The sequence below is a fragment of the Pseudorca crassidens genome, chromosome 2 (assembly GCF_039906515.1).
Source record: "Pseudorca crassidens isolate mPseCra1 chromosome 2, mPseCra1.hap1, whole genome shotgun sequence".
Lineage (NCBI taxonomy): Eukaryota > Metazoa > Chordata > Mammalia > Artiodactyla > Delphinidae > Pseudorca > Pseudorca crassidens.
This window is the reverse complement of record NC_090297.1, coordinates 107,040,523-107,052,651: the sequence shown is the minus strand read 5'-3', so window position 1 is coordinate 107,052,651 and position 12,129 is coordinate 107,040,523. Positions and strand designations below refer to the sequence as shown.

The following is a 12,129-nucleotide window of genomic DNA, read 5'->3' as shown; positions in this document are numbered from 1 at the left end:
TGGCCCTGCCTGCCGGGCTACTATATAGAGCAGTTTCCGGCTGTTAGTTGTAACTCTCCTTTCGTCTTTTCAGGCGGTGTACTTTTAGCTTTTCCGCGGAGATCCGGGGCTCTCTTCCAGCTGTTGGAGGAAAGAAAGAAAAGAAAGGGTTTATTTTTCTCTTGAAATCCCTTGGCCTAAGCCGCAGCTTACAATTTCTGTGGACATCTTATCGAAAATTTAGTAGCGGATTGAAGAGTGAAATAATTTTAACTTATTGCTAAGGGTCCTTTGATTCGGGGTTCTGTTTTTCCTCCCTCGTTTTTAACTCCTAAGCCAACCCAGCCCAATTATGGTGATGTTCAAGAAGATCAAGTCTTTCGAGGTGGTCTTTAACGACCCCGAAAAGGTGTACGGCAGTGGGGAGAAGGTGGCTGGCCGGGTGATAGTGGAGGTGTGTGAAGTCACTGGAGTCAAAGCTGTCAGGATCCTGGCTTGCGGAATGGCCAAGGTCCTGTGGATGCAGGGATCCCAACAGTGCAAACAGACATTGAACTACCTGCGCTACGAAGACACGCTTCTCCTGGACGACCAGCCAACAGGTGAGTGACCCAGCTGATTGCTGGAAGGTGAAAGCTGATTCGAGAAGAGAATTGATACGAATAAATGGAGCCTACAGTGTAGATTCTAAGTTGCTCAGGTTGTGTGGTTTGCATTTTGTGTGGCTTCCTTATCTTTTTTAGTTTTAATTTGCAAACTCCTCCCACCCCCCCAACCCAAAAAAGGGTGATGTGTGCAATTTCTTACGGTGCTGGGTGCTGTGTTCTGTAGGTGATCCTGAGGGACGTTGCCTTAGCTATTGAAAGATTTTCTGTGTGCATAACTTGTTTATTCTGTTTGCTTCCTGTTTGAGATGATAGTAGCTTAACTGTCCTGGTTGAGCCTTTGAGCACTGCAGGGCCTTGCAACTTTTTGGCCCAACGAAATGCATCAGAATCTCTCGTTTAAGAACATAAGGGATGAAAATGGGGGTTCTACAATACTCTTGTATGCTGCCCAAGAATTCCATATTGCACAGATGCATTTTAAGTGTCACAAGAAACCTAATGGCTACTCGCTTTTCTCTGCCTTCAGGTGAGAATGAGATGGTGATCATGAGACCTGGAAACAAATATGAATACAAGTTTGGCTTTGAACTTCCTCAGGGGTATGTATCAGCTAAATGCATCTGTGGACTTATCTTCCCCTCCTTTGATCACTTACTCTTCTTGGAGAGCATTTTTAAATTAATTGTTTCTTTTTTCTTGATAAAGGCCTCTGGGAACATCTTTCAAAGGAAAATATGGGTGTGTAGACTACTGGGTGAAGGCTTTTCTTGATCGCCCCAGCCACCCAACTCAGGAGACAAAGAAAAACTTTGAAGTGATGGATCTAGTGGATGTCAATACCCCTGATTTACTGGTGAGGTTCATTTTAAGATTCTATTCTTCTGGGTTTCAGGGATAAGAAGTCAAGTGTCTAGGGCATTAGAGTGAAGCCCCTCAGGGAATCAAGTCCTAAGTCATCAGGGTGGGAGGGAAAGCTGCCTATTCTAAATTAGCGGTGGAAAGGAAAGAGAAGCAGAGAAAGGATCTCTAGGAATTCTCAAAACGTTTTTTTCCTCCATTCTACATAGGCACCTGTGTCTGCTAAAAAGGAGAAGAAAGTTTCCTGCATGTTTATTCCTGATGGGCGGGTGTCCGTCTCTGCCCAAATAGACAGAAGAGGATTCTGTGAAGGTAAGGATCTAGTGCTTAAAATGGGAGACTATTAAAACAGGAACTGTGGGTTTGGGGGTGAGGGCAGGAGACAGGGACAGATGAAAAGTCATCAACTGTATTAAGCATTAGTTTTCATCTTTCTCATTGCTAGGTGATGAGATTAACATCCATGCTGACTTTGAGAATACGAGTTCCCGCATTGTGGTCCCCAAAGCTGCCATTGTTGCCCGCCACACTTACCTTGCCAATGGCCAAACCAAGATGCTGACGCAGAAGTTGTCATCGGTCAGAGGCAATCATATTATCTCAGGAACTTGCGCATCATGGCGTGGCAAGAGCCTTCGGGTGCAGAAGATCAGGCCTTCTATCCTGGGCTGCAACATCCTTCGAGTTGAATACTCCTTACTGGTGAGTGAGTGGGGCTGGAGAGAGAAATTGTTCATCTGTCAGAACAATAGTGGTGTTTTCTCCAGGTCTCCAGTCTAACAAACCACCGTCTCCTTTTCTAGATCTATGTTAGCGTCCCTGGCTCCAAGAAAGTCATTCTTGACCTGCCCCTGGTAATTGGCAGCAGGTCAGGCCTCAGTAGCCGGACATCCAGCATGGCCAGCCGAACCAGTTCTGAGATGAGTTGGGTAGATCTAAACATCCCCGATACCCCAGAAGGTGAGCTAGACCTAGTATCTGTTCTTCCTCTCTGGTCTGCTTGGGTTTGTAAAATTGGTGATGGTCAAGCATTCCTTGGCCAGGCTTCTTATCCCCATACTTTCTCTCTCTAGCTCCTCCTTGCTATATGGATATCATTCCTGAAGATCACCGATTGGAGAGCCCCACTACTCCTCTGCTAGATGACACAGATGGTTCTCAAGACAGCCCTATTTTTATGTATGCTCCTGAGTTCAAGTTTATGCCACCACCTACTTACACTGAGGTGAGAATTGTCATTTTACCACTACATTTGCCCTAAGCCTACTATAGGAAGTTGACTTGGAGGGATTGCTAAACTGGGTTGTTCTTTTAGTTCTCACCCAAACTAAAATGTTTTCTTTCTTCCTCCCAGGTGGATCCCTGCATCCTCAACAACAATGTGCAGTGAGCATGTGGAAGAAAAGAAGCAGCTGTACCTACTTGTTTCTTTTCATCTCTCCTCCTGGACTCGTACTTTTTTAGAGACTCAGCAGTCTCTACAGTGGGGTACCGGTCCACCCCAGCCTCTGACTCTCCAGTGTAGGAGGTGATCAGCATGCAGTCTCCTGGGCTTTAATGGGTGCACACTCGTCCTCAGCCAGTGAGATGTGATACAGGGTATTTTGCTGGATGGGTTTAAAAACATACTAGAAAAATTCAGGCCAATCCCATTTTCTTAAATCTCTTTGAAAATTGAGGCATTTTCAGTAGTTTTGAATAAGGGGTAGAAATGGTCTCCTGGCATGGTCTTCCCAGTGTTTTATGGAGGGGATTATAGATTGGTATAACAATAGACCTTGAACCTCTGCCATGTAGAGGAGAGCCAATTTAGCAAACCAGGAAAATGAAAAGGAAAAAAATCACGGCCAAAACTTTGGGAAAAGGATGTTCTTAAAATCGTTTGTACACTTATAGAAAAAAAAAAATCCCTCCAGAGCTGATTTGGTTTGGACTTCGGAGTGAGCTTCCCATGTGGATTAAAGGGAAGAAGCTCAAAGGTTGTCTTTGTTCAGAAAGTACTTTAATCAGGTATAAAGCGGTAGTAACTGTACCCCACCAAAGGTCTTAAAAGCCATTTTTAGAGCCTATTGCACTGTGTTCTCCTGTTGGCAAACATTTTCACGTGGGAGAATGTGTTTTTCTTTTCATGTGACTCCTTGGAATTGATTCTGAGGTGATGTTCTTAGCACTTTAGTTTGTGTCAAATTTGGGATTTTTTTCCTTTCTCAAATGTAGGCTAAAACTGGTCTACTATGTCTCTAGGGGTAAGCACAATGACAAAAAAAAAAGTGTTACTGCTTTTGAGACTTTGTCCCAGTGTACAGAATTCTGCAATTCTGACACTCTAATTATATGAGAAGGGTTGCTGCTATCAGCCTTGCCCACTGTGACTTCTCCAAACCCAAGGAGGAACTCTAAATCAAAATGCCCCAACACTGTGATCAGAGCATACAGATGTTGCCATGAGAAACTAGAGGGCAGGTCTTCACAAAAGCTGTGCGGGCTCCCTTCCTGCCCAGTGTTAGGAGACAGGGATGTTGACAGCCCCTCTCTCACTGCAGCCTCTAGCACTTGCTCAGTCTCCCTCAGCCTTAGCACTTTGTTCACTGTCCTGTGTCAGAGCACTGAGCTCTATCTTCCCTTTCCTGAGAAGGTATGTGGGCTGAAGGTGGTTTCATTCTTTTGTTGTTTTTTAATTGTATATCTTTTTGTATGACAAAAACTATATTTTGTACTTAACCAGATATATTTTTTCACCCCAGGTGGGGGTATTCTTTGTAAAAAATAAATAAATAAAGTTTTTTTAATGGCAAAAAAGTTTGTTTTCTTGTCTCTGAGATGGTGTTGAAGACGTTATTAGAAAGAAAATGTGCCCAAAGGAGCTTTCCCCCTACTTCACAATTCACATTGTTGGAAACCTTGTAGAGAAACCATTTCCTATTGACCATAATGAATATAGTCAATGCGGGTTGGTGGGGTGAAGAGGGAAGGAATTTGAGCTACATTGTCTTTTGTCGAATTCACTAAAGAACTGTAGTGGGATCTTCTGGTGGTCCAAGCTAGTTTTCTACATCTATAGTTAATCATTACTAAATTCCTTCAACTTTGGAGTGCATGAAGCTTTGATTTTTGTTTTGTTTAATGAGCTCTTGAAATACAGGGAAATGAAGTTTGTGAGGGGATTTGGAAGGAAAAGGTTATGGGTCTTTTTCATAATTTGGTTTCATCATAGTTTCTTCCCAGTATAAGCCTGGTTTATATGCAGGAAGACATAATACAGGACATAAGGATTTAGTTATGACCATCAAGTTTTTTGTTTTTGTTTTTTTTCTTTTTTGGTACGCGGGCCTCCCACTGTTGTGGCCTCTCCCGTTGCGGAGCACAGGCTCTGGACGCGCAGGCTCAGCGGCCATGGCTCACGGGCCCAGCCACTCCGCGGCATGTGGGATCTTCCCGGACCGGGGCACGAACCCATGTCCCCTGCACCGGCAGGCGGACTCTCAACCACTGCGCCACCAGGGAAGCCCCCGACCATCAAGTTATTTGAATGCAGCTACCGTTTTTTTTTATCTCTGCAGCTCCCATTACAGTTCATATCCAAGTACACGATCATAACGTAGTAAATGTTTGCTGAATATTCAAACCAACCCTCATTCCTTATGATATGCTTCAGCAGTTTCTGTTACTTCCTTGTAGAGTAATAACAGATTGATGGTGCAATTCCACCTCTAATTGAAATGATTTTTATTATTCCGAAAGGAGTGACTAGGAGTGACTAGTGATGAGAAACCCTGAGATGGCAGAGGTTAGAGTACGTTCTGATTTCTGGTTCATTTAAATCTGCAGACAAATCTAGTCCTAGCCCTAGCCCTTATTTGGGGGTTGGCTTTTCTATGGACCTCCACATAGTAACTCCAGACCTCAGGCTCCTGGAAGTTCATAAAATCAATGTAAATTGAACAGAAAGTAGGATTGAAAAGATTCTTTTCCACTTCAATCTTTGTCTGCATCTATCTTTCATTCTCAGCAGCTCTTTTGCTCTCTACTGGCCGTTGTCGTTTTTTTTTTTTACCAAGGTGTCAGTCTCTAGCTCTGCTGCCATGGTGACTGTGACCTTTACTCTCACCTCTGCCTCCTTTTCTTACCTGTTCAAGAATTTAGTGCCTCCGCCCTTTTTCAACTCTGTGACCAGAAAACTAAGTCAAAGTTGATGGAAAAGTTTTTCTGGAGCTTGTTTTGCAGGGATTGGAGGGATAGACCAAGGACAAGAGCAGGCCAGAGGGCAGGACAAAGAGATGGAGAGACCATGGAGCACAAAAGCCTCGTTGTTTGTGTATACAGCCTGGCTACTGGTACGTGATATGAGAAGGGGATGGAGAGGGTAGATAACTTACACCCAAGGTCTGATAGAGATTTGATCCTTGAAGGGCCAGAACATATGCACCTCCTCCTGATACCCTAATACCTCAAATCCAGCACTGGCCAACAGAACTTTCTGTAATGATGGAAACGTTCTATATTTGCCCTAATACGGTAGCCACTATCCACATGTGACTAGTGAGCTCTAAAATGTGGCTACTCTTCCTGATGAACTGAATTTTTATTTCTGTTTATTTTAAATTTAGTTAGCTCCCTGTGACTAGTGACTATCATATTGAACAGCACAGCAAAATCTGAGGGAGGAAGGAAGGAAGCAGCTATAGCTGTTCATCCAGAGGAAACGCATCCCTCCCTTAGAGCACAAAAGTCTCCACTGGACTTCCTTTTGCCTTCGATACACAACTTCTACCCTACCCCAGGACATCTGCACATAGGCTTGCTTAAGTACTCTTCCTTAGGTCCCAGCCCAGCTGTTTCTCCACTTAAGTGGGTGGATACCTTGGGTCTTCCTTTCCTTTGCTCTTCTCATATGACTTTTAATTTTTAAAGAGCTATAACCTACATGTACAGCCATTTGAGGAGATCCAGTTCTTAGTATCATTTATTCATTAGGCCCAATCTGGTATAGGAAGATCTGAGAGAAGACAGAAAGAAAACTAAAGAGAGAAAAGAGCTAGAGAAAGTAAAATTAACAAGGAAACAACAGATACTTCCACAACCAGGATCCTTGGCTACCTTGATAACTCTGAACAGACTGGAAAAACAAGGATATAACTTGGGTTGAGGCATCGGGAGGGAAAAGTATGGAGAGAAGATCTGACCAAACACCTGGTCAACAAAAAACAATCACCTAAGAGCTGAAGGTTATGAAGTGGGGTAAAAGAGTTACTTTTGCCCAGTTCTTTCAGTAGTATACAGACCCCTTCCTAGTATTTTTTCCTCGGACTATCCCTAGGTGATGGAATGCATAAGACGGATAAGGAGAATGTTTTACTGACCCTCTGATGGCCCCTGTCCCAAGCATCCTGACCTCAATAGTTCTGGAGTGGAAAGAAAGAAACTTTTGCCCCATTCTCTGTTCTGACTCTACGTTCACTTCCATTTCCAAAGCTGAAAAACTCCCTCTCAGAGATGACTGCAGAACCAGGGCTGCAGCTCCTGGCCCAATAGGTGAGTCTATAGCCTAGAAGAAGTTCAGGGATCAGTCTCCCTATACCATTAAGGAGAAATAGTATAGTGTGGTAATTAAGCAGAACACCAACTGGAGCTAAACTATCTAAATTCAAATCCTACTTCCACCACTTAACTAGCTGTATGACCTTGCAACTTGTTTAATGTTCTCTGTGCTACAGTTTATCTGTAAAATGGGAAAGAGTAATAGTAACAACCTTAGAAGTGAGGATTTTAAAAATATATGTGGGGAAGGGAGGCACCATGGCGGTGGCGGGAGCACATGTGGCGGCTTCGGGGCCCGCGTGGCGGCTGGCGGGGCTGCGGGAAGAAGACGCTCCCCGCCCGCGCCCCAACCTGTGAAAAGGGGTCATGCACCCTCCTCCGGTCACCGTGCCTTCATTTCCGGCCGCCCCACGCGGTCTATCCCCACCTTCTCAGTGATGATTGAGGCTGGATTTTCATCACTTTCAGTTATTTCCAGAATGCAGCCACTTTTCCCAGTTCTTGGGGAGAACACTGAACCCCACTTCTGGATGTTCCCAGCCACAGACTGTGATCCACATCCAGTGAGGAAACTCCACTCTTTGTGCAACTACTGAGTGGCTACTGACTGGCTTCTGACCAACAGAATACAGCAAGTCATGGGAGGCACTGGAAAGAATGATGCTGACCGAACCAGAATATCCATGATGCTTTAGAGGTCAGTGACCTTTGAAGACGTGTTTGTAGAACTCACCCACAAAGAGTGGGACCTGCTGGACACATTGCAGAGAAATATGTACATAGATGTGATGCTGGAGGACATCCATTGTCTCATCTTCTGGCAAAAATCGTGACCATTAAAAGCAAGAAATAATATCCAGGCAAGTTATTTTCCTGGTGGTCCAATGTAGCTGTAAGAAAATAGTAAAGTTCTTTAAGTGTGAACCCTGGTCATCCACATGTGAAACCTGGGAATGAGGAAAAATGAAAGACATTCTCACACAAAAGCTAAGGAGATCAGTACTATAATACCTACCCTTCAAGAAATGCTAAAGGGAGTACTGGAGGATGCCAGTAACTTGAGGCCATATGAAAATATAAATTTCTCTGATAATGTGTTCCAGGACTGACGCCCTCCTCAACCCCAGCACCTATAACACGGATTTGATTGAACTAACCTGGTGATGCACCTGCTTCCCAACTAGGATGTGACATCTGATTTCTCACTGTCTTCAGCTCCTCTGTTCATGGCTTGCCTCAGCATATTGGAGGCACTTATGTGGTTCCTCAGTGAGTTGGGTGCCTTCCAAGGCCAACCACTTGGTGACAAAAACATAACTTCTTTACTTCTTTTGTGAATACGTGGCCTCACAAAGGCTGAAATATTTAGTGAAAATGTACTAAGGACGTAATTTCTTTTTCACTCCCTGACCTACACTCTCAGTCACTGAGGCATGTGGTAAAACAACAGGGAATCAGAGTCATGGTCATGACTTGGCTGGGTCAAGTTCTAGGCCATGTGGGAAGACTCCTCTCTCCTCTGAGAAGAGACTTCTGCTTCAACCAACAGGGAGACGCTGCTCTTATGGTCTGAACTGAAACCGCATAAATTCATATGTTGAAGTCCAGACCCTAGTACTTCAGAATGTGACTGTATTTGGAAATAGGGCCTTAAGAGAGGTGATGAAGTTAAAATGAGGTCATATGGCTGGGCCCTAATCCAATGTGCTGATGCCCCTATAAGAAGAGAAGATTAGGACACAGACATGCACACTCAGCTCGTAGAGGAAAGTCCATGTGAGGACACAGCAAGAATGTGGACAGGGGCTTCCCTGGTGGTGCAGTGGTTAAGAATCTGTCTGCCAATGCAGGGGACACGGGTTCAAGCCCTGGTCTGGGAACATCCCACATGCCGCGGAGCAACTAAGCCCGTGCGCCACAACTACTGCGCTCTAGAGCCCGTGAGCCACAACTACCGAAGCCCACGCACCTAGAGCCCTTCCTCCGCAATAAGAGAAGCCACTGCAATGAGAAGCCTGCGTGCAGCAACGGAGACCCAACACAGCCTAAAATAAAATAAATTTTTTTAATTAAATGAAAAAACAAAAGAATGTGGCCATCTGCAAGCAAGGGAGGGAGGCCTTAGAAGAAACTAAACCTGTGGACACCTTGATCTTGGACTCAAAGCCTCCAGAACTGTGAGAAAATTAATTAAGCCTCCCAGTCTGTGGCATTTTGTTCTGGCAACCCTAGCAAACTAATACAGCTTTATTTCTCCTAAAAAAAGTGTATATATATATATATATATATATATATATATATATATATATATGAAGAGTTAGAACAATGGCGAAGTTATTTTGCTTGTTATCTAAAATAAAAGAGGAGGCATATTCACCACCACTGCCTTGATTAGCTCACTCCCAGGCATGTCCTCAAATTTGTTCCTCCTCTCTGACCTATCATAAGTAACACCACTCTCTCTTTGCTTCTCTTGATTCCCTTCCTGTGTTGGGGGAGCAAAACAGTCTGAGAAGAGGTCACTGTACAGAGGCTGACTCAACCTGTAGTTAATTTTGTGGTGGGAGAGGTGGCCCACTATTGGGACTCCCACCCCCAGGCCAGGACAGGCCCTCTGCACACCCCCATGCTATAGCTCTGGGACCACTAGAGTTTTCTCTCTCATACTCCCAGCGTGCTTCACAGGCCTCTGGAGTAACTCTATCACCTTCTGGGAATTAATTAATTGAGCTTTCTTAACTTTTCAGTATACAACTCCAGGGGAAAGCTTCCCACCATTTGGAGTGATAAACTGAGAAACAGAGAGTGCTGTTTGTGACACTACAAAGAACTCTCAGACTCCTTATTTGAAGGTATTGCATCTCATTTAATTTATTTCCCTGAGGTGGGCTAGACCGAGTAGCACAAAAGCCAGTGGAGGCCCCACTGATGAGGCCCAATTTAGCCTATTTAGGCTATTCCTGTCTTGTCCTGACCTCTCCCTTGGTGTGACCCTGCTGTACTTTCTATGGAGCCTGTAACAAAAAGGATGGACAGACTGAAGACTGGGATTTTTCTGACTACCAACTGATTGGTCATCTCCAGGCCATGGAGTGATGGAAGAAGGAAGAGGAAAGGCAGAACATGGGGACAGAATTGTGACACCCATGGGCCTTGAGTCCTGGAATGTCAAGCAAGGTCCATTCTCATTCCCTGTTGGGTGATGGAGCTGCTGACCACCTCTCCAAGTCAATCAGATGGTCGGTAAACAGGTTCTTGGAAATGTCTGGCTGGGTACCCAGCTAAGGTATTTTTAACCTCATGGACAGATGGACAGGGGAAGGATTTCAGTTGCTGGGAGGGGAGGCGGGGTTCAGGAGCGTGAGAACTGTGTTTCCCTTATATGGTTCTGTGGCTAAACACCCCTCCCTCTCCAGTTTACCTGTCTAAATTCTGACTTCCTCCTTCATCTATCCAGGCTCACAGCTTCCTTCCTTCATCTCCTGTTCTCCCATTTCTTTCTATGCGTGGGCTTTCATGCTTGTCTCATCTTCCAACTCTGAGGAATCTTTGGTTTCTGTTCCAGACCCCAAGATGTTTTTAGCTCCATATCCCTGAAGATCAGGGAAAAGGTGGTTGGGCAGGGACCAATGGCTCCTTCTCTCCCGCTGGAGAAAGGTGTCACCTGCCATTGGTACCCAAAGGGCTTCTCTTCAGTTCTACCTCCCCAAGCTGTCCTGCCGGAGAGCTCCATTCTCCCCTGTAACCTCATGAAGCTCACTGCCCCCAGCTCTTGGGAACAGAATTTGAGACCTTGGAAGCCCAGATTTGGACCACATACACCTTTGGGAAGTGGAAGAAATGTTGATAGAGGTCAGAGGCAGCAAACCGAGGGCCCATAGGTGGAATCAGCTTGCAGGCATTTAGAAACTTGTATAGCTTCTTCCTAAATATTTGAATTGGTTGTAAACATTAAAAAACCAGATCTCGGGCTTCCCTGGTGGCGCAGTGGTTGAGAGTCCGCCTACCGATGCAGGGGACACGGGTTCGTGCCCCGGTCCGGGAAGATCCCACATGCCGCGGAGCGGCTGGGCCCGTGAGCCATGGCCGCTGAGCCTGCGCGTCCGGAGCCTGTGCTCCGCAACGGGAGAGGCCACAACAGTGAGAGGCCCACATACCGCAAAAAAAAAAAAAAAAACAGATCTCACTAAAATCTATTGTTCTGGCTTCCCTTAAAAAGCAACCACATTTGGTAACACTGAGCCCACATTCCTTCATGGCATCAACCTGCTAGAGCTAAAAGGGTCAGGCAGACTTATATCTGCCAGTTCTCACAACTCCCTATTGCATTACACTCACCTGCTTCACTCCTTTATACCCTTGGCTCTTGTCTGGTGTTAAGGTTTTTGCCTTAGGTTGTCATCTCTGCTCTAAGTAGAGCTTCTTCTCAAATATTTCCTCTGAAGGACCCCTAAGATTAGGCAAACTGAATTTTCCCCCGGGCTTCTGGAACAGTCCAAAGTAGCCTGTCACAAGCCAGAAATGTCTTTGAAGTACCCGTTTTATGTTTAAAAAGTGCAAATTTTGATTCACACTGCATAATATATTTGTGTAATTTTAGTATAAGAATAATTTATCTTCCCCCAGCAACTCTTAAAAGTAAAATTGACATTCTGGAAGGTGTGTAGTCTGCGGCTCCAAATATTCCTCACCACATCACCCATTGATAACCTAATTTAAGTAGCATAATGCTAAAGACATGAGGCAAAGAGAGACATGGAAAGAAAGATGTGGTTAGAGAGTCAGAAAAGGAAAGGAATCTGAAAGACAATAAGAGAGTCTGAGTGACAAGCTCTCTTTCTGGCTCTCAGCCACCCCTCCTGACCTGGCCCAGTCCAGCTCCTGAGAAGTTTATAAACATCCCTGATAGCTCTGGACAGGTGTTAGAATGGTGGCTCGGGATGGAAAGCAAGTCTCAAAACAGGAGCCAAGTAAGGGAGAGGTGAGGGGCCAAGAGCATCCAAGTATGGTCAGACAAGAAAGACTGTCCAAGGGCCAAGAGAGAGGCTTGGAGACAGGAAGCAGAGGGCTGAGAAAAGGACCGGTCAGCATTTGGCCTTCCTTTCACTGACCCCATCTTTGTTTCACATCCTCTTACCATCCCTGC

General features: G+C 45.0%; 2 protein-coding genes across 2 annotated transcripts in view; one reads left to right on the top strand and one right to left on the bottom strand.

The window, feature by feature from the left end:
- Nucleotides 1-43: 43 nt before the first annotated feature.
- TXNIP (thioredoxin interacting protein) lies at nt 44-4,244 on the top strand. Its single transcript, XM_067727563.1, has 8 exons — nt 44-581; nt 1,114-1,186; nt 1,293-1,440; nt 1,655-1,757; nt 1,891-2,147; nt 2,249-2,405; nt 2,519-2,670; nt 2,800-4,244. The coding sequence occupies exons 1-8, from the start codon at nt 332-334 to the stop codon at nt 2,833-2,835; spliced, it is 1,176 nt and encodes a 391-aa protein (XP_067583664.1). The 5' UTR covers nt 44-331; the 3' UTR covers nt 2,836-4,244.
- Nucleotides 3,326-12,129, bottom strand: part of POLR3GL (RNA polymerase III subunit GL) — a 25,431-nt gene continuing 16,627 nt past the window's right edge. Inside the window, exon 9 of the mRNA XM_067727566.1 lies at nt 3,326-7,873. Coding sequence (XP_067583667.1) covers nt 7,820-7,873 — 54 coding nt within the window. The 3' untranslated portion in view covers nt 3,326-7,819. The remainder of the gene's footprint in view (nt 7,874-12,129) is intronic.

What these genes read in the sequence shown, in the direction of transcription:
- TXNIP (XM_067727563.1), top strand. Translation starts at nt 332, where the DNA reads ATGGTGATGTTCAAGAAGATCAAGTCTTTCGAGGTGGTCTTTAACGAC. An exon ending in CAGAAGAGGATTCTGTGAAG is followed by an intron (nt 1,758 to 1,890) that starts GTAAGGATCTAG and finishes TCTCATTGCTAG; the next exon opens with GTGATGAGATTAACATCCAT. An exon ending in CACCACCTACTTACACTGAG is followed by an intron (nt 2,671 to 2,799) that starts GTGAGAATTGTC and finishes TCTTCCTCCCAG; the next exon opens with GTGGATCCCTGCATCCTCAA.